Below are 23,089 nucleotides of genomic sequence, written 5' to 3'. Positions count from 1 at the left end.
TTAGATCTTGAAACGGGCCTCCCAATTCTTAAGGCCGCCCCTGACACAACCCTAACCCCTAACCCTCCTTTCATAATGCTATAGGCTAGCAGTGGCAACCAGTGTTGGCACCAGAATATTACAGACCTTATAACATACAGTATGGTTGTTTGTACAGCAAGCTACTGCTTTCAACTGGCATGCTGCTTCCATATCATAAAGGGTTTTTTTATGGTCTGTTTTAGTCATACAACATAAACTCTAAGTGATTACATAATTACATACAGTACAATGACAAATCTGAAATGAAACCCTGAGGTGCGGTCATGCTGCGGCCTATTTTAGGTACAGTACCATGGTGCCGTTCCATGAATCATAAGCTGGGGCCCATAAATAGTAACGATGGAATATGCCATTCAGAACGGGTACACTATATTGTGTATCATTATTTTATGCTTTAACTATTGAAAAATAGCAGATATACAAGCTCACAGCGCGGCACCGAGTGCCGCGCTGCGAGCTTGTAGATCTGCTATTTTTGAAAAATCGTGAAAATTAGTATTTTGAAGTGTCTTTTGAATCCTTTTAAGATTTTTTTGAAAAACCTATGTTTCTACAGTATGTCAGCAATCTGGCTAGCCATCGTCAAAGAAAAGGTCCTTTTCACTTAACTGGAGCTCATTAGTCTGTTCTTGAGAGACTACTATGTCAGTGGTTCTCAAACCTTTTCATTTGAAGGACCCCCAAAATGATATTTATTTGGCCACAGACCCCATCTCAAAATATCTAGTTCCAGGGACCACCCAGAAGCAAAATTTGAGTTACAAAGGTTCGCTTTGAAAATACATATATTCAAAGATTTGCACACATTTTCACGACTTTTTCTAAAAAATAGCAGATCTACAAGCTCGCAGCGCGGCTCTGTGAGCTTGTATATCTGCTATTTTTCACTGGTTAAAGCATTCAATAATTCTAGGCCTAAATGAGATATGCATGCCGAAGTGTAATGTCTGCACACAAAAAAGAAGGGGGGAAAAAAAGCTTGTTTCAAAATGTGGGGCTTCTCAATGCAATGCACTGGCATTATACTCACATTTCTCACAGAAGCGGCCAGTGAAGCCGTCCACGCACTGGCACTGCTGCCAAGACCAGTGGTCCAAGCAGGTGCCTCCGTGTCGACACGGGTTGGCAGTGCAGGCTCCTTCCAGTCTGGGGCATCTGCGGACAGGGAGACAGAAGGAATGACAGTCAGACAGACAGACACACACAGCACAGCACAGCACAGCACAACACAGACAGACACACAGACGCGCAAGAGAGGCCCATACCGGTTGGGCGATGGAAGGAATAGGGTGGGGGCGGCGGGGTTCCTCCAAAAAAAAAAGGAACTCTAGGCCGTGGATCATGCAGGGACGTGCAGAGAATGTGGGAGAGGCAGGGGCTGAAATATCTAAAAGGGCCTTTTAGGTGAAGGTAACATGTCATTAGGTCGAACACCCTTTGGATCGACCACAAAACTCTAACCCAAACCCTAATCCTAACCTCAGTACAACTATGCCTAACTCTAACCCTAACCCTAAACCTAACCTCAGTAACCGTGACGCGGGTGATAATCTAACCTGCCGACGCTTGCGGGTGATTATCTAACCTGCCGATGCTGTTCGACCCCAACGGGAGTTCGACCTATGGGGCAGTCCCCTTAGGTGAAAATATTGAAAATAGCAGACCTCCAGGCTCACAACGGAGGTCGGCTATTTTCTGTACTTATTCATGGTCTGGAGAGGGCACTTTTTACAGACAGGTTAAAAGGGCAGGGGCTCAAGCCCCCTTTGATGTCTATGTGTGCACGTGCCTGCTGTGGATGATGAGATGAGGGATCCCCCCTACACCGCCACAACTACCACCACTAACACCACATGCAGCAAAACAAGAAAAAAAAACACACAAAAAAAACCATAAAAAGACCCTGGGTAATTAGCATATTAAAAGATCTGTCCAAGCCACTATTCATGAGCGAGAGAGAGAAAAGACAAGAGAGGGAAAAATTGTCCGGCATTCCAGCGTTTTGCAATAGCCACCCCCCCCCCCCCCCTCCCCACCCCAAGCAACCCCTTTAGCCCTCTAAGAAATGTGTTATTCATATATATGTATAAAAGAAGAAAATGCTTTCTTGGCAAAATTTGGAGAAGAGGCTCCGAACAGAGGAGTCCCACGGGGTGATGTCCAGGGAGGTTGGGGAAGATGGACAGATGATGGAATAGAAGGGAAGAGATGGGAATGATGAGGGGATGAAGTAAAGAGAGGTGGGGGGGCAGGGGTGTTGCACCAAATTCTGGGACCTGGGTACTTTAACTATTGAAAAATAGCAGATCTACAAGCTCACAGTGCGGCACCGAGTGTTGCGCTGCAAGCTTGTAGATCTGCTATTTTTGAAAAATCGTGAAAAGTCTTTGATTTCAAATCAAAGGTTTTTTGAAAAACCTATGTTTCTATGTCAGTGGTGCTCAAACCTTTTCCTGTGAAGGACCCCAAAAATTACTTGTATTTGGCAACGGACCCCCATCTCAAAATCTTTAGTTCCAGGGGACCTCCCCAGAAGCAAAATTTGAGTTACAAATGTTCAAATTTTCACAACTTTTCAAAATAGCAGATCTCCAAGCTTGCAGCGCAGCACTCGGTGCCGCGCTGTGAGCTTGTAGATCTGCTATTTGTAAATATCTAAAGTATAAATTAATTAAGGCCCCTCCACCTTGGGCCCTATTAACTCAGTCCCACTCCCCCCCTGTGACACCCCTGTCTGCATGTGTGTGTGTGTGTGTGTGTGTGTGTGTGTGTGTGTGTGTGTGTGTGTGTGTGTGTGTGTGTGTGTGTGTGTGTGTGTATGTGTGTGTGTGTGTGTGTGTGTGTGTGTATCTGGGTGAGGGTTGGCGTGTTGAACAGAGGCCCCCCGCGGGCCGCCAGTCAAGAGCGCCGGGTTAAGACGGACGGATCATGGGACGAAGCGAGACAGAGATAGAGGGATGAAGAAAAGGACAAAGCAGGATGAGGGGGTGCAGACCTGTCAAGGATGCCACGCGATGCCAGCGCCTGACTGGGCTCCAGCGGGCGCCCATTGACGGCGAACTCCATGATGCAGCCCACAAAGTCGTGGGTGGCGACCTGCCCTCGCCGGTGAACGACCGGCTCTATGGAGCGCACACCTCCCACTGACAGACGGTTAGGCTGCACGTCTAGGATCCTGCACGCGCGCTGCGCGCGCACACACACACACATGCACAGAGAGAGAGAGAGAGAGAGAGAGAGAGAGAGAGAGAGAGACAGACAGACAGAGGGGTAGAGAGAGGTAGAGAGAGGTAGAGAGAGACTGGGGTCAGTGCCTTTTACAACAACATGGTTCTGAAACTCAGAAAATAAACCTTCAAGCTTCTCCCAGGGGCTGTCTCATCTGTCAGATCGATCATCAATCAGCGCAAATACATGTGCGCGCACGCATGCACGCACGCACGCACGCACGCACGCACGCACGCACGCACGCACGCACGCACACACACACACACACACACACACACACACACACACACACACACACACACACACACACACACACACACACACACACACACACACACACACACACACGCACGCACACACACACACACACACACAAAGGTCACATCCGTCACAGGGTCAAGGCTTTCTGTATATCTGACAAAAGATTTTACAACATTTGCAACATATTCATAATCATTTGTGTGAGGTAATGACAGAATAATAAGCATGCAGGCATTTAATCTGTAAGCTACACCCTTCCTAGCTAGGATTCCAACCCAGGTCTCCAAGGTGGGAGACAAAGTCTCTGTCAGGGAGGTAGGCCGGTAAGCCTGTTTGGTCAGGGAAGTTTTGAGCTTCATTCAATACCTCTTGTATTGAACCTTCACTTGATGCGGCCCGCAGGTTAATACCGGAATACTGTATATATTACTGATTTCAGCTGTTACAATTCTAAACATGTCAATATTAGTAGCTTAATGACTAGTATAGTAGTATTAAAATGTATTTTTTTATGTCCAATGTATTTGTATTTAGGTTCATAAAGTTAACATGAGTATATAACTAAATGTATTTGAACGGTAGATAAACATGTTACATTTCAGGATTCCAATTCAAAAACAACAAAAAATTATTCAGGATTCCAATTCAAAAGAAGCAAAAATAGCCGATCTACAAGCTCAAAACGCATCGCAGCGTGATGCGTTTTGAGCTTGTTTTGCTTCTTTTGTATGAGATACTAGAATGACAAAGTAGGACGTGGCAATATGTAATGTGGCCCTCTGGAGTGAAGGTGAAAATATAGTGGCCCTCGCCATCATCAAAGTTGCCCACCCTTGCAGTAGAGGAACTACTCGAACACAATACACAATTTCTCTACAGAAGAGATCACCTCCACCCACTGCAGATGTGTTATCCCTGAACTCTTTTGCCATTTTTTTACGATTTTGAAAAACATTTTTAAATATTTCAAATAGCTGATCTACAAGCTCACAACTTTCCTATGTAGATCGGCTATTCGAAGTATTTTAAAAGGTTTTTCAAACTAGTAAAAAAAAGGCAAAGTAGTTTAGGAATATAGCTCATACTCTACCATGCAGGTTGGTCAAAATAACTTTATTTATTTATGAAAGAATACTAAGCAATTTTTGATGGATGCCCAAGCATCCACCATGACACCCCTACGCCCCCTAGGCCATGGGATGAGTGAGTGAGTGATTAAGCAAATTATATTTTCTCAAAAGGTCACCCCCAAAAACAAACAAAACTAAAAATGTAAATAGCAAGATAAATCACTCTTTCTTTCTTTGCATTTTTCAAAGATCTGCATTTCTTTATGAAGCCGTGTCGCGTTGCCATTATCCTCACAATGTTTTTGGAGTGGTGAAAGCACTCCCAATAGACAGGTATGTCTGTGGCTGGCTATGTGGCTGGCTGGCTGGCTGGCTGGGTATGTCTGTAGCCTGGCAATACCTTGAGTGGCCACACAAGTTAAAGGAGGGGCGCTGTTGTGCAGGCACAAACACACACACGCACGCACGCACGCACGCACGCACGCACGCTCAGATTCACCACTCCACTTCGAACCGAGGTTTGATTTTAATTTAACTCTTAGTTTACCAATGGAACCAAATGGACCCGCAAGGGTCCATTTGGTTCCATTGGTACACTAAGAGTTAAATTAAAACTCTTTGCAGTGTATGGATGTATATGTAGCCCTTATTAATCTGTTATGGGGATTTGCTAGGAACCTGCCTGTCATCATCATGTGAACATGTATACAGTGGGGTGAGAAAAACAGCTGGGTTTTGTGCGTCTGTATTTGCTCATGCGTTGACATGTGGGTGCAAGCGCGTGCATGTGCGCGTGTGTGTGTGCGTGCGTGTGCGTGCTTGTCTTACCAGTCAGTGTGCACTGCCACATTGCTCACAGCACAGTAACCTGGTTCCTGGTCATCACCGCACAGATCCACAGTCAGGGATGCAGCCTGCGTGCACACGCACACGCACACACACACACACACACACACACACACACACACACACACACACACACACACACACACACACACACACACAATGCACAGACAGGGAACCATATGTTATTCTCTTTAGGTTGGGGGGCCACACAGAAAATACAGATGTAGGCAGACGTGCACGTTATGAAGGGACACGGGGTATTCCCATGTCTGCACAACGCAGGAGCTCACAAGAACCTACACCGACCCGCATCCAGCCAGACGGCGGGTTGAGTGACCCAGTGGCTCCAGGGACCAGACTCCCTTTGTGGCATCATTTTAAAGGACTTTATAGGACGTAAATTGTCCAAATAAAACAAAAACAATTCCAATCAACAGTATTGTTTCAGTCCACATCCATTCGTCCATCCACACGTCAATGATCAATCTAGATAAAATGTACAGTAAAAGCACTGGCACGTTTTTCCTTTTCGTCGTGTAATCACATTGGGGCAGAGGAAGCCTTGCATAAAAAAAAAGGGCTGTATATTGTCGCAGACATTTCCTACTCCGCCTTAATGGTACTAAGCAGTAGTCCAGATGTGGGTCATTCTCTCTTTTATAACTGAGCCTTCGCTGAAGAGGGGAGAGAGAGGGGGAGAGAGGGAGGGAGGGAGAGAGAGAGAGAGAGAAGTGGTGAAGGTATAATGCGTGTGAAAGTGTTGAAAACCCAGGGCACTGTGCTCCACCTCCAGTGAACCTAAAGTAAACACGGACCAACCACACCGGCTCCCTGGACCTCCAACACAAATCATCCTGGAGAGAATAACCACACACACACATACCGGTACTGTACACACGCGCACACACACACACGCGCACACACACACACACACACGCACACACACACACACACACACACACACACACACACACACACACACACACACACACACACACACACACACACAAACGCCTCCACAGACACACACACACACACACGCACACTTAAGTCAACATATGGTATGCACATACTGTATGTACATGCTCATGCAAACACTTGCACATCCACTAAAGCGGCCACACGAAGAAGCACCAGAGTTCCAGAAAGGATGTACAACAGTACACCGCATTCACATTAAAGGTATGCACACACACACCACCCCAGGGGGGGTCCCCAAATTATTTTTGGGGGTCCCCAGATGATTAACTTAATGTGCAACATTGTTTTCTCACTCAACAGTAAACAAACCAACATATGGTTTAAGTGTATAGAGGGAATTTGCACATTTAGTTTAGGGACTTTTTAATACATCTAAAATGACAAATTAAACATTGGCCAAATTGTCAAATATTAGAGAGGCAGATATTATGAAAATAGCCGATCTACATGCTCACAACACTTTCACAATAGAAACTTGAATGAAAAAGAAAATGTAATGCATGCCTCAACTCTTAGTGGGGGCTCCCCAGTTAAAATATGATTTTTTTGGGGGTTCGCGGCCTGAAAAAGTTGAGAACCACTGCACTAATGTACAAATGCCAGGGTGTGTGAATTTTAATGAGCTTTAACACACACACACGCGCGCGTGCGCTCGTGCACGCACACACACACGCACACGCACGCACGCGCACGCACGCACGCACGCGCGCACGCACGCACACACACACACACACACACACACACACACACACACACACACACACACACACACACACACACAGACACACACACACACACACACACACAACACAGAGAGTACATGAACATGTCACAGTACAGTAACACACACACACGTGCGCACGCATAAACACACATCGCCTCATTGCCAGCGTGCAGACTGATGGCTTACGGGGTGAAAAACAACAAGGGAAACAAGACTCATTTGTCTGATTCGCCTCCGTGGCGATGGCTGAACTGGAGAGCTATACGGAGAAGTCAGAAAACACATGGGCATTTTTATTAATGCCTTTTGTCTCGCTGATCAAAGGCCGCTCTGCCGTGCCATGGAGTACACACGCTGTCAACTGTCTCACACCAATGGGGGCGGGAGAGGAGGGCCTTTAATCCCCCCAAGAAACGGCAGACGGAATTAATACCGAATGTGACACATGAAGACCAGGAGCATGTTTTTGTTTGGCTAACGTCGACGGGATTGCGTAAACACTTTGAAACGCGAGGAAAAGCGCCACCGTGGAGCATTCTTCTCCCATGACTAAACTGAAAGGGAGAGTCCTTCAGCCGGACTGCAAAATCCTCTGGGTTCATTTAACTCTGAGAGTGTAATAATAATGGAACCAAATGGACCAGTAAGGGTCCACATGGTTCCATTTGAATACTCTCAAGACTTACAGACCCGTACGGATCCATTTGGTTAAAGTTGTACTAAATTAACCATTTGAACCCAAATGCCCCATATTCGGTGGGAAACATTCGGCAGAAAATAGCCGATCTACAAGCTCACAATTGTGTCGCGACGTGACATGTTGTGAGCTTATAGATATGTCTATTTCTGGTGAAGAAATCCGTTGTAGAAGGAAATAGTAAGTACTTCTGTTGTGGCGTCTCGTCTCGTGACTTTGGGCAGCATGCATGGAGCCATGGGCTGCTGCTACACATTAGTGTTTTGAAGAGGTAATCAGCTAATCAAGGACATGGTGATTAGTTGGCTTTGGGATTGAGCGTTGGTTAAGAGCTTGTATCATATCCTTGATGATTTTCAGCTTCCATCACCGTTTCCTTTGACTGAAGGAAAATGAATTCAGACTGCTTCGGTTGGATCTCTTGTCTTTTAGGGCTGGAGTCATCAGTAGCCGTTGGCTCAGACCTGGGCCCGGGTTTTGACAGCGAACAATTTCTGATTTCTAAGGCTGTCGTAGAAAGAATGTCACTTTACACCGCATTATGAAGGAATAGACTCTATGGGGAACCCCCCCCCCCCCCCCCCCACACACACACACACACACACGCATGCACATATTCAAGTCTCTGTCATTCTTCACAGGAGAGTGTATTTTGTAGGTCTTTCAGTCCGAGTGTATCGAAAAAGCAACTGGGTTAAGGCAGCGGAAGCTTGTGATTGGCTGTGCAGAGGTGCCGAAAGTCGGGGGGACGGAGATACACCTAAACCTAATCTTAACCCTAACCCACCTAACCTCAGTAAAACGAACGCTGGTGAATGCTAACCAGGTGAAATGCTAACCTGCCGACGCTGTTGAATGCTAACCTGGTGAGTGTTAAACTGGTCGGACCAATGGTGCTTAATCCAGTTGCTTTTTTGATACACTCGGACTGAAAGACCTGCAAGAAATACTATCCCCATCCTTCACTTCTTCAGCATGGTCAATGTCCCTAGTATTCCTCCAAATTCGCATACCTGTACTATTTGAAGGGCAGTACAGGGGCAGCATCACAGTCATCAACGCGTGCTGTATTCCTTTCCAACCAATCACTCTGCACTATCTCCAAACTGACAATTTAATGATTTTACCAGTTTCCTATGGAACCTCCAGCGCACAGTGGGAAATGACAGATTTGAAGTCCAGAAGGAGATTTCATTCTAGAAGGTTTGACAGGGGCCTGGTCCCATTTTTCGCTCTCTGTGCAAACTCCCCCTCTCTCTCTCTCTCTCTTACTCCATCCTTCTCTTTCTCTCTGCTTCTCTTTCTCACATCCTTTCTCTTTCACTCTTCTTTCTCTATCTCTCTCTCTCTCTCTCTCTCTCTCTCTCTCTCTCTCTCTCTCTCTCTTCTCTCTCTCTCTCTCTCTCTCTCTCTCTCTCTCTCTCTCTCCCTCCTCGCCACGGCAGAGCTGGCACAGAGAAGCCTCTTATTCAGAGACAGACTCAGCTTTCAGAGAGCTGTTTTGGACCCTGATACTATAAATCACAACAAGCAGTAAAATATAATTACAAACCATGGAAACCTCAAACAGAGCCACCCGCGGTTTTGAAAGTTTAATTATGATCTGATGGTGCAAAAAAGAATACAAGGCCGAAATTTGGACAACGCTCTAACCCGGCTATAAAAAACGAGCAGCTATTGGAAGCTCGGCTCCGCCATACAGGCCTGCTCCATGTGGAGGAGGCGTTCAAATTGTGTTGCACTGTAAGCCCCTTCCATGAAATATAGTATTCCCACCCAGGCGTTCGCAAATTAAAACAATTAAACCAACCACTTTCCAACTGAGACGTTTGGAACCGTCAAAACAACAACTCAAAAACACGGTACGACTCTTACCATTCCGGCCCTCCTGGCGATGACCGTGTGGAACTGTCCGTCAGAGACCTTTATCATGGTCATGAGTTTATAGGTCCCGCTGCCCAGGTTAAAGGAGAAGCGCATCCGCCCCTCGAAGATCTCCAAGGCCAGGAACTCGGCCTTGTCTCCGGTCTGGTTGTCGTGGTTGTACATGAGCAGCGCGTTGCTCTGGAGCGTGGCAAACTTGATGTAGATGTAGTTGTTGTTGGGATCCAGCGAGGGGAACTCCATGTAGGAGAGCTCCTCGAAGCCGTAGCTGTTGAGCTCGCAGTGCTTGCCGAACACCCCTGAGAAGGAGGAACCAATTATATGAGAATGAGACGTGGAGGAGGACAGGAGGACGCCTGTGAATGACTTGCCACACACAGCAGCATAGTGGAAGCATCTTTCGTAAACAGTGGTGTAAAGTAACTAAGTACGTTTACTTAAGTACTGCACTTAAGTACAGTTCTGAGGTATTTGTACTTTACTTGAGTATTTCCAGTTTTCAGTACTTTTACTTCTACTCCACTACATCTCAAATCCAAATATTGTACTTTTACTCCACTACATTTATTTGAAAATGTTAGTTGCTAGTTACTTTCTAGATATAAATGATAATATTAAAAAACATACACTAACCACTTTAGCCCTATTTTATACCTAGGCTGTTTGAAAATAGCGGATCTACAAGCTCACAACGCATCGCATCGAGACGCGTTGTGAGCTTGTAGATCCGCTATTTTCAAACAGCCTAGGTAAAGTTTTGTACTTTTGGTACTTGAAGTACATTTTGGTAACAACACTTTCATACTTTTACTCAAGTACATTCTGAATTCTGGACATTTACTTGTAACGGACATTTGCTTAAGTAAAATATGTGAGTACTTTTTCCACCAATGTCCGTAAACACTATTATTAACATTCTTACAGTTGTCATGAAGGAGCCTTAACTATAGCTGGTGTCATGTGAAGTCAAGTTTTGAGGACAAGTTGTCAAATTGATAAAAGATATTTCACGTTCCTCATGAAACCACATACAAATGTGACAATCAACCAAAGTGAAATTACAGGTTTACACAGTGGATGACACAAAATGACAACATCAATGAACATTGTTTGACTATGGAAAACATCCAACCAACACCCATCTACTGTATAGTTTTCAGATGTGCTCGTCAAAAAAAAAAAAGCCTTAATTTCTGACTATTACTCACCAAATGGACAGTGACAATAATATCCATCCACCCGATTCTGACAGGACCCGCCATTAAAACATGGGTTACACTCACAGTGATTGATGATGGAATCACACGTTTTGCCTGGGTTCACAAAACAACACACATTAAAACAGATGAGGTGGCAGGCGACATAGGAAAAACACCATGAGGAGCACGGGTCATGCTCTGAGGGGAATTTCCCCACAGCTCTAGACACGAAGGACTTTCATCACCTCAGGCTCAGAAAAAACACACTGTACATTATGCATCTCAACACATCGTTTAATCCAGGATTGAGCCTTAACGTTGTATTTTTTTGAGTGGAAAGAAATATGGCAACAAGGTGAGATAGGTTTCTCGCTTTCAGCTTCATTTGAGGCGATGATACCATACTATCAGAAGCCTTTTTTTCCCACAAGATGTACATCTCGCAGAGGTCCAAGATGTACAGTGCCTCGGTTTTTAATTATTCGAAGAATAACAATGTTTTTTACTGTTTTTTACTCAATACCAGGTGAAATGGCTTTTGAATATGAAGATATTTGCAATGTAAAAAGTTACAAAATAAAAAACAGCCCAAATGTAGGTGTATGTGAAATCCTGTCATCCATGGTAAAGTAAACATCTAAATGATTTATGAGGTGTTAACACTGACATACAGACACATAGGATAAGGACCGTGGCACTATGGACAGTTATAGACAGAACTGTAACAGTTTCACATGGTGCAAAAAGACTGGCAACAAACTCCTGAGTAGGTGCTAGGTATTGTGGGCTCTAAATCTAGAGACAAGTAGCTTTAATGGAGACAAATTTCGTTGCCAAAACCCGGGCAGGAAAAACAGGAAGCTCATAGTTCAAATTGGGGGCATGAAAACTACTGTAAGTCAATAGGTGCAATTCTTCAGGAGCCTCGTTTGTCTTGACGAAACCCCAAAGGTTTATGGTCATTTTTCACCGTTGTAATAAAAGCGGACAGTAATGACTTGGACTTGAAGCAAATCGCCTGTTAGGGGGTTCCATTTCTGAAATGACTTTCGAATGCTGCCGTCATTGGGCTGACCAAACAGGCAGGAATCAAATGGCTGCTTCTCGTGATACCTAAGAAAATAATAATGCACTCCCCGCCTTATTAGGGGTAATATTACAGTGCATATATCACATGGAGTGATTTAACTCCCAGCATTCCATACCAATAAGTCTAATTCATATATACTACAGCTCATTTGGTAAATGATTCAATACGTGGCCAAATAAGTAAACCCTTGAGAAGGAAACCCGTCTGCATGCAGTCAAATAATAAAAGGTTGCTGTGTGTGGTCACAATTGCATGCAGCCTGTATCGAGGCATACTAAGAAACGTGATACTAGTGAACTGTGGAGGAGCAGAGTCTATGTTAAGGCCCTGCCTGTATCTGTATCATCGTTTTCATTTATTAAAGTAAACAGGGCACGCTGATCGCATCACAGCTGATACGGTCCGGGTACTAACGTATAATTTGTTTTTCTCTTCAAAATAAAACTCGAAAAAGGCCAAATTCCCATTTTTAACTTTAAAATGTAAAATGAAAAACAGAAAACAGGACCATAGACCGTTTTTCTAAATGTCTGTAAACATTGGAAATCAGGTGGAACCAAGTTGAAAAACGCTCTGTTTTCCTTTAAAGCCATTTGTGTTTTCTTAATTTCCCTTCAAGAACAGAAAACAGAAAACAGAACACTGACCCCCGTGTTCCGTTGTTATATTATCCATCTGCACTCAAAGTCAAGTGCAAAAGACGGCTTGTTCCATAGTTCGCTTTGATTCACCGTCATTGTCAATGAAACCAACCAAAAGGACGTGGCGGAGGACCTTCAAAATAAAAGTCACGCCAGCTGAGCTACCAGTCCAAGCGCCAACGACATGCTGCGTGTCTCTCTCCCATTTTCTACTCTCCTATCAATAAAGCTATAAAAGCCCCCAAATAAAATAAAAATAAAAGTCACATGTTTGAGGATTTTACTGTCAGGATACTTTGCCAATTAATTGGTTGCCTGTAGCTTCCATACCATAGGGTAGCTTCAGATGAAGCAAACGTGTTTGTGTGATATATAGCTATATATATAGTTATATTATTTTAAGAGCCATATTAATTAATAATTAGGTGGGGAATTGTAGGCTTAACCTATTGCATTATGCCAGTGGTTCTCAACCTGTGGGTCGAGACCCCCAGGGGGGTCCCCAAATTATTTTGGGGGGTCCCCAGATGATTAACCTAATTGTTTTTCTCTCTCAACAAACCAACATAAAGTTTAAGTGTAAAGCGGGTTTATAAAGTGACAATTTAAGGACTTTCTAATACCTCTAAAATGACAAATTAAACATTGGCCAAACTGTCAAATATTAGAAAATTTGAAATTGTGAATATAGCCGATTTACATGCTCACTGAGCATGTAGATCTGCTATTTTCACAATAGAACTGTGTTATACAAAATGTAATGCTTCAACTCTTAGTGCTCGTCAGGGTGGGGGGGTCCCCAGTGAAAATATGATTATTTTGGGGGTCGCGGCCTGAAAAGGTTGACTGAGAACCACTGCATTATGCAATATACATATAGGCTTACCACTCCCCTTTTAATTGCTCTCCTTTTTGGGTAGGTACTGGTAGGTCATTATGCAATTTCAATTTACTTATGACCTACCTACCCAAATACATCTAGTAAAAGTCAGCAGCAAAGGCCCCCATAACCCACCTTAAAGGTCATCTTTGGCAGTAAGACGCCCTAAGGGCGAAAAGTGGCCATATATGGAGCGTCCATATATGGACATTGCCAAATATGGGTCAACAATGTGATGTCACAACAGGTCAGCTATGACATCGAGGCGTTAAGCTGCCTTGGTCAATGAGTCAACGATGTGATGTCACAACAGGTCGGATATAGACATTGAGGTGTTACCTATCTACTTACCCACTGACGGTCAAGGTTCTGACGGGTTTGATAGTAAATGCTCCGTACGGTCGCAATTATAATTGTGCTTAAGCGCCTTTCCCACTGGGCACATAACTATAAAGATAACTATAACTATATTTCACCATTGTATATATATATATATATATATATATATATATTTATATAGTTGGTGATAACACTGCCATATATCCACTTGGCTTAGAACGATTTAAAAACTATATTTTTTATTGTTATATACTTATATGGCTACTGCTCAGTGTGAATGGCCCTTTATAGGCCTACCTTTAAATTACATTTAAAATCTATAGCTCTACCGTTAAATGCGAAGTTTTGTCATTGATCAGTGCTTCACAATGTTTTTCTGCTTTCATGATGTTTGGGAAAAGTCCTATGTATAAGTGCAAAACATTTATCATGTGACAAAATGAACATGATTAACTTCTACAGAACATTTGAAACGTTTGAATGTCCCTAGTACCCAGTTGTCCAGGTGCCCACCTCTCCAACTTCCCACATGTCCCTAGTGCCCACGTGTCCCTAGTACCCAGTTGTCCAGGTGTCCACCTCTCCAATTGCCCACATGTCCCTAGTACCAGGTTGTCCAGGTGCCCACCTCTCCAAGTGCCCACATGTCCCTAGTACCAGGTTGTCCAGGTGCCCACATCTCCAAGTGCCCACAGGTCCCTAGTGCCCACATGTCCCTAGTTCCTAGATGTCCAGGTTCCCACCTCTCCAAGTGTGTGGTGTCTGTCTGTCTGTCTGTCTGTCTGTCTGTCTGTCTGTCTGTCTGTCTGTCTGTCTGTCCGTCCCCCATCCATCCATCCATCCACCATCTTTATCTCTATTTAAAAAATAAATAAAATAAAAAGTGTGAAGTGAGTGGTGGTGGTGTGTGTGTGTGTGTGTGTGTGTGTGTGTGTGTGTGTGTGTGTGTGTGTGTGTGTGTGTGTGAGAGAGAGAGAGAGAGAGTGTGTGTGTGTGTGTGTGTGTGTGTGTGTGTGTGTGTGTGTGTGTGCGTGCGTGCGTGCGTGCGTGCGTGCGTGCGTGCGTGCGTGCGTGCGTGCGTTTGTTTGTGTGCATAAGGCAGCTTAACGCCTCAGTTGACCCATATTTGGCAATGCCCATATATGGAAGCTCCATATATGGCCAAGACAGAATTCATTTACAAATGCCTCAATGTCTATAGCTGACCTGCCCATATATGGAGATCCCTGATATATGGACATCATATCCATATTTTGGAAAATATTTTGTCCACATTTTGTCCAACTTAAACAACCAACCGCAACTCGAATCACACTTGCAAATGAATTCCGTTTTGTGCGACCTCACCCTTTAGGGCGAGGGCGCTTTTCGCCCTTAGGGTGTCTTATATAGCCTATACATAAACATGCCAAATATGACCTTTAAGGTGGGTTATGGGAGCCTTTGCTGCTGACTTTTACTAGATGTCTTTGGGTAGGTAGGTCATGAGTAAATTGCATATGACCTACCTACCCAAAAAGGAGAGCAATTAAAAGGGGAAAGGTAGGCCTATATTGCATAATTAAGTGGTTCTCAACCTCTTCAGGCCGCGACCCCCAAAATAATCATATTTTCACTGGGGACCCCCCCACCCTGACGAGCACTAAGAGTTGAAGCATTACATTTTGTATAACACAGTTCTATTGTGAAAATAGCAGATCTACATGCTCAGTGAGCATGTAAATCGGCTATATTCACAATTTCAAATTTTCTAATATTTGACAGTTTGGCCAATGTTTAATTTGTCATTTTAGAGGTATTAGAAAGTCCTTAAATTGTCATTTTATAAACCCGCTTCACACTTAAACTTTATGTTGGTTTGTTGAGAGAGAAAAACAATTAGGTTAATCATCTGGGGACCCCCCGAAATAATTTGGGGACCCCCCCCCCCCCCCCCCCCCCCCCCAGGGGGTCTCGACCCACAGGTTGAGAACCACTGGCATAATGCAATAGGTTAAGCCTACAATTCCCCACCTAATTATTAATTAATATGGCTCTTAAAATAATATAACTATAGGGTCTATATATAGCAATATATCACATAAACACGTTTGTTTCATCTGAAGCTACAGGCAACCAATTAATTGGCAAAGTTTCCTGACAGTAAAATCCTCAAACATGTGACTTTTATTTTTATTTTATTTGGGGGCTTTTATAGCTTTATTGATAGGAGAGTAGACTGACAGAAAATGGGAGAGAGACACGCAGCAAGTCGTTGGCGCTTGGACTGGTAGCTCAGCTGGCCTGACTTTTATTTTGAAGGTCCTCCGCCACGTCCTTTTGGTTGGTTTCATTGACAATGACGGTGAATCAAAGCGATCTATGGAACAAGCCGTCTTTTGCACTTGACTTTGAGTGCAGATGGATAATATAACAACGGAACACGGGGGTCAGTGTTCTGTTTTCTGTTTTCTGTTCTTGAAGGGAAATTAAGAAAACACAAATGGCTTTAAAGGAAAACAGAGCGTTTTTCAACTTGGTTCCACCTGATTTCCAATGTTTACAGACATTTAGAAAAACGGTCTATGGTCCTGTTTTCTGTTTTTCATTTTACATTTTAAAGTTAAAAATGGGAATTTGGCCTTTTTCGAGTTTTATTTTGAAGAGAAAAACAAATTATACGTTAGTACCCGGACCTGATACCCCCCAACTAGTAATCCTAAAACCAAACTGTGTTTGGCAGCTATATGCTGGTATGCTCAGGTTACGACACCTCTTGAAAATGCTTAGAGGCAAATATTTACTTTGGATGAATAACAGTCCCCATACTGCGCGCGCATGTGTATGTGTACAGTATGTGTGTGTCCATATGCTTTAGAGTCTAACATCTACTGTATGTCTGCTCATAAAATGTAAATAGCTCTTAGGGATTGGGTGTACAGTACCTGAAAATCCTGATTTGCAGAGGCAGTTGAAGCCACCGGGGTAGTTCTGGCAGAGCGCCCCATTCTTGCAGGGGTTGGACAGGCACTCGTTGATGTCCCTCTCGCAGGCCATCCCCGTGAAGCCCTCGGGACAGGTGCACGAGAACCCCCCCACCAGATTGTGGCAAGTCCCGCCGTTGTGGCAGGGTGAGGGCAGGCACTCGTCGATGTCCGTCTCGCACAGGGCTCCGGTGTATCCTGGCCTGCAGCTGCATGCGTAAGGCTGCAGGGGATGGTTAGAAACCAGGATCACAGGGACACTTTCTTCGGTCTTCATATCCGGCCCGACACTGAGGCGCCTTTTGCAGCTACCTCCGTTCTGGCAGGGGTTCCGCGTGCAGGGATCGTGGTCCACCGCGTCTATGTGCACGCCGCTCTGTCTGTGCAGAATGTCTTTGATGCTCTGGAAGAACGTCGCCACGCCACTGGGGCTGACATACTGTCCGTGGCCCCGCTTCACTGCCACCATCAGGAACGTCTGGTTGTTCGACTCGAACGCTCCGTAGAGCAGCACTCCCGTTCCCATGCCTGCCAGCTGAGAGTTGGCGATGCGTAGGAAGCTGAGGTAGTGGTCGGTGAGGAAGCTCTGCACGCTCTGGGACTGGAGCCGGATGAGGATGCTGTTGTCCACCGTGGCATTCGTGTACCCCAGGAAGAAGACTCGGGCGGTGTTGCTGACCGTGCCGTGGACGCCGTCGCTGCTGCGGATGGTCAGCTCGAAGGTTCCGTCCGTGGAGCGAGCCTTGGAGTTGAGGTTGCAGGTGCCTGTTGGGATGCTGAACAAGCCGGAGGAGGGAGGAATCAGGGAGCAGTGGAACCTGTCCTGGCTGTCAGGGTCTTGGGGTTTCACGACCCCCAGGGAACCTCCGGGGAACGTGTTCCCAAAGTAATGGACAAAGATCTCCATGGACCTCGGCTCCGAGGGGTTGTCGTTCTCGTCGTTGATCTTGACGTGAACCATTCCCGTGGACGACATCTGAGGAACACCAGAGTCCTTGATGACCACGGAGAGGTAGAAGTCACTGATCTGTTCTCGGTCTATCTCTCGGCTGGTGGTCAACACTCCGGATGAACTGAGGCTGAAGTAGCTGTTAGAGGAGCCAGTGTTGAGGAGGTTGTATGTGAACGGACCCTGGTTGGGCGGGAGATCCGGGTCAGACGCCGTCAGAGTTGTGACCGCAGTTCCCGCTCTCTGGTTCTCCATTACCTCAGCGAGGGCAGTCGTCAAAGTTGGACCGTTATCGTTGATGTCTTCGAGATTCACGATCAATGTAGCGCTACCGGTGGCTGATGGTGAGCCAGTGTCCACGGCGAGGATAGTTAGATTATATACAGGTATAGTCTCTCTGTCTAGCTCTGCAGCAACAGACACTTGGCCAGTTTGGGGGTTGATTGTGAAAATATTTTTGTCAGACTCGGGAGCGATGGAGTATGAGAATCTACTCCAGCTCGGGACAGAGTCGGAGTCTTCGGCACTCACAAAGGTGACGAGACCACCGGCAGAGAGGCCCTCGCTGATCTGAACATCATACAGCTCTTGAGTAAAGACAGGAGGGTCGTTGGCATCGAGTATCGTGATGTTCACAAACACCTCATCGATATCCGCCCCTCGGATGCTTCCTGCGTTCTTGGCCAGCACCTTCAGAGAAACCTTTTCCTCTTTCTCACGGTCAAGAGTACCTGTGACATAAATCTGTCCTGTTCTTCTATTGATGCTGAAGCCCTTCTTTCTACTCTTCCCAAAAATGAGGTAGTAAACCACTCCGTCATCTCCCTGGTCCCGGTCACTGGCAAACACCTCCCCCACCACTGTGCCTCTTGGAGCGGCTTCAGACGTTTCAAAGTAGTACTGTTTGGAGACAAAGCGAGGCACATATTCATTGGCTCCCTTCAGCTGTATGTTGACATTGGCGAAGCTGCAGCGCTCCTCGTCTGGAACATTGAAGGCCTTCACTGTCAGATGGTAAACCTGCTTTGCCTCGTAATCCAAGAACCCCTGTGTGGTAATGATGCCGGTGTTTGGATCGATACCAAAGAGGTCGCTGTCTGACGACTGAATCACATAGGCCATGACTGCGTTCGCCCCTGAATCACGGTCAGTGGCATTCATTTTAACCACAGTGGTGCCACTGGGAACGTTCTCCTGCACGAGTGGGAAATACTCATCGGGATCAAACACGGGCGGGTTGTCGTTAACGTCCGTCACGTGAATTGTCACCGTGACGTAGCTGGTCTTCGCAATCCAACCCCCGTCTGTGGCTGAAACTCTAATCTCATGTCGTTGTTTATCCTCAAAGTCAAGTGGCTGAGCAAGGGATAACACTCCAGTTTTGCTATTGACCACAAACAGTCCCTTGTCATTGCCTGAGGTGATGTTGTATGTGATAAGGCCATTCGTTTCCTTATCCTTGTCTCTGGCAGAGAGGGTCCTTATTGCCGTTCCCACAGCAAGGCTTTCGGGCACCGTGGCCATGATTTGGCTTTGGGAGAACTCGGGGGTGTGGTGATTCTCTTCTGTCACTGCCACGCGTACTTGGGTTCGCGCCGACAACGGAGGGTTGCCTTTGTCTCGAGCGATGACCTCAAAGAGGAAAACCTTATTCATGTCGGAGGTGAGAGGGGAGGCAACAATCACCCACCCACTCTGTTTATCCAGTTTGAACTTGCTTGAGCTGTTCCCTCCTGAGATGATGTACTCGACCGCAGAATTTAGGCCAAAGTCTTTTTCGTCATGCGCTACCACCCTGATAAGTTTTGTGCCAACCTTGACACTTTTAGTGACAGGCGTGAAATATTTTGGCGACTCAAACTTGGGAGGATTGTCATTGCTATCCACAATGTTTATAATCACTGTGGTCTCACTCATCAGGGGCTTGTTTCCACGGTCAGAGGCGGTGACAATGAAGCTGTGGCGATTAACGTTCATGCTCCCAGCACCTGTTGAGTTCTGATACTTCAACTGCTGCTTCACAAATATTTCTCCAGTACTTGAGTTGATTCTGAAATACTCCGACTGGGATCGTATGAAATAGAACAACTTTCCGTTGAAGCCCTCATCCGGGTCTGTGGCGGCTACCTGAGTGACCAGAGAGCCCACCTCAGTGATTTCGGGGTAATCCAGGTAGTAGGATGGACGGCCAAACCTGGGGGTGTTGTCATTGATGTCCGTTATGAATATGGTGACGTCTGTGCTAACGGTCCAGCCGGAATCGTGGGCAGACACTTTGGCAATGTAATGATCGGTGTCCTCTCTATTGAGAGGCCTGCTGATAGTTATGTCCCCTGTGTTTGGATTAATATTGAATGGAAGGCTAGGATCTGTGATTGAATATCGGCTGACAGCATTAGCACCCGAGTCCTCATCCGTGGTAGTGACTCTGGTCACTGTGTAGCCCACGGGAGCGTTTTCTGGCACCGTGGCACTAAAGATTTTGGAAAACCTGGGGGCGTTGTCGTTTACATCCAGCACACTGATCAGGACTTTGACCACTGTGCTTTTGGGCGAGGAGCCCCGATCGGTGGCTTTGACTTTCAGAGCATACTGTGCCACCTTCTCCCGGTCCAGAGGCCTGGTGGTTCGGATCTCACCCGTGGCCCGATTGACGCTGAAGCTGTTCTCCTTGTTTCCGTCCACGATGGCGTACTCCAGCTGTCCGTTAGGCCCGCTGTCCTGGTCCACTGCGGAGACCATCAGCACGCGCTGCGGAGAGAGGTTCTCCAGTATCTCGGCGTGGAACGGCTCCTTGTCAAACACCGGGTGATTGTCGTTCACATCCAGCACGGTTATTTCCACTTTCTCGTAAGAGGAGTAAGGCGGGAACCCTTGGTCCCTGGCCTCGACCCAGAGCACGTACTTCTGAATGTGCTCGTAATCCAGCGGGTGCCTGATGGACAGCTCGCCTGTCAGCTGGTCCACGTGAAAGGCGTTGTCCAGGTTGCCGCTGGCGATGTAGTAGGACAGCGACCCGCCCCTCGTGGAGGACCCGGTCACTGTGGTGACGACGGTGTTCGTGGGCTGGCTTTCAGGAAAGGTGAAGGTGCGATCCCTCACTTTGATGATGGGGAAGTCTCCCCCCGTGACAAAGCGAACCGTCACGGTGGTCGTGTCCGTTTTGGGGTTGACGCCGCCGTCCTTCACCCTGACGGTGAGCGTGACCTCCGAGGTTCCCATCAGCTTCTCGCTGGCCGTGATGGCGCCCCGGACCGGGTCGATCTTGAACTTGTCCGAGTTGCGTCCCATCAGGGAGTAGTGCAGCTGGGCGTTGGAACCCGCGTCCTCGTCGGTCACGGTGACAGCAAACACCAAGGAACCTAAAACATAAAGACAATCGTAAGAATAAATCAATGACAGCAAAGTTATTTTGTATTGTTGTTGTTTGGTGTGCAAACAATATCCATATATTATACATCAATATCGTTGTTGTCGGGTGAAAACCTTGTATGTCCAAAACCGTTCGTTTTGTATTTATCATTTTAAAAATGATCTAAACTAGTGAAAATAGCAGATCTACAAGCACACAACGCCGTTGTGTGCTTGTAGATCTGCTATTTTCACTAGTTTTGTGCAACAGTCTTGTGTGATGAAGCAGCGCTTTACTTTAAGAAAAAACATTCAAATTTAAAACTTGGAGATACGAGGTTTCTACCCGACAGTGACGATATGAAGATGCATACAGTATGCATCTACAGTATATGGCCCTGTGTACTGGTAAAACAGGAAAACAAATACTGTAACTGGAGAAAGAAAATATCTCAATAAATGGGTGAGAGTCTACATTATCAAACATATAATTTTCCGAATGTCTGTCTGAGTGAGTGTCTGTCTGTCTGTCTGTCTGTCTGTCTGTCTGTCTGTCTGTCTGTCTGTCTGTCTGTCTGTCTGTCTGTCTGAGTGTCTGTCACAGCGTTTCTCCTCAGTGGCTGGAGCAATTGATCTGAAATCGCATCACCATTAGCATATGAACACACCTGACATAACTGTGAAGCCCGTTTGTCACTTTCACAAATCATATGCTGTATATTAGCTTTTTTATGGTGTATCTATATCTATTCTGCATCTAGCTTGAGGCATGTCTATTCAGCATCTAGCATGAGGCAACATGTTTAACCAGCTCTGTGTGTGTGTGTGTGTGTGTGTGTGTGTGTGTGTGTGTGTGTGTGTGTGTGTGTGTGTGTGTGTGTGTGTGTGTGTGTGTAGGCGGGTGGGCAGGCAGGCGGGTGGGCGGGGAGGGGGGTTGTTTGTCTTGCCCTGTTACAGATGTTGTCCAAAAATCATGCAGATCGGTACACAGTATCTCTATAGCCATTAAACAAAACGGGTATTTCTTACATTGAGGCTCCTACATATTATCATGCAAGCACCAGTTAAAGTTACTTTCCATCCCTCATATACTGTGTGCACAGTGCACATCCCATAACCCACACACTGCACATCATTTCGGAGCTCATATCTTTGAACGGGTAAGGGCTAGTGCCTCATAACACAAGCACATGACGATAAATGGCAAAACGCTCAAAGACTCTTTATAATGCTATTTTGGTATGGCATTAAATGCCACACCAAAATTAATACATTTTATTGTGGAATATAAATGGATAATATTATTATCCATTAAAAAATGTTCAAGGCTTTATTCTATTTAATTGTAATGATAATAACTAAAACTAATTAACACCACTCATTGATTTTCAAGGCCTGTGTGAGCCGTTTTTGAACAACATCAAAGGGGCCTTGGCTTTCTTTATATGCAAAACAGTAAGAATATTAACATGGACAATCAAAATACCGAAAGGCAACAGAAGCTCTGTTGTGGTGGTATTCTGATTGTTTTGTTTATTGTCTGTTTTGTTTTGAGTTCTAACGTAACAAATGAAAATGTCTGCATGCAGACAATAAAGTTTTCATTTTTTACGGCATGATGCCAAAGGGGTGAAGTGTCTAGACCAGGGTTTGTCTGTATCTCTGTCTTTGGGTTGACCAAGCAATCTGAGATTGCACATGTGCTTTGACCACTGGCATAATATCGTCACTGCCGGCAAAGTAAAAGCCCTGCTTCACCATACAAGGCCTTCGCACAGTGCCTCGCGGAGCAAGGCGTTGAGTGCTTGTAGATCGGCTGTTTTCACTAGTTTAGTTCATTTTTTAAATGATAAATATAAAACAAACGGTTTTGGACATACATTACAAGGTTTCCACATAGGCAACGACGATATGCAAGAAGCCTATAATTGTTTACGTTTATTA

At 45.5% G+C, this 23,089-nt stretch overlaps 1 protein-coding gene across 1 annotated transcript in view; it reads right to left on the bottom strand.

Annotated features, from left to right (window-relative positions):
- The window catches only part of fat4 (FAT atypical cadherin 4), a gene marked incomplete at its 5' end in the record, with an annotated part of 157,505 nt that overhangs the window by 8,304 nt on the left and 126,112 nt on the right, over positions 1–23,089 (bottom strand). The window contains 6 exons of the mRNA XM_080745854.1: positions 1,073–1,197; positions 3,038–3,217; positions 5,430–5,515; positions 9,725–10,032; positions 10,942–11,046; positions 16,807–21,156. Coding sequence (XP_080601980.1) covers positions 1,073–1,197; positions 3,038–3,217; positions 5,430–5,515; positions 9,725–10,032; positions 10,942–11,046; positions 16,807–21,156 — 5,154 coding nt within the window. The remainder of the gene's footprint in view (positions 1–1,072; positions 1,198–3,037; positions 3,218–5,429; positions 5,516–9,724; positions 10,033–10,941; positions 11,047–16,806; positions 21,157–23,089) is intronic.

The sequence above is a fragment of the Nannobrachium achirus genome (assembly GCF_963921795.1).
Source record: "Nannobrachium achirus genome assembly, chromosome: 17".
Classification (NCBI taxonomy): Eukaryota; Metazoa; Chordata; class Actinopteri; order Myctophiformes; family Myctophidae; genus Nannobrachium; species Nannobrachium achirus.
The sequence above is the reverse complement of the archived record's forward strand: the minus strand, read 5'-3'. Positions and strand labels throughout refer to the sequence as shown.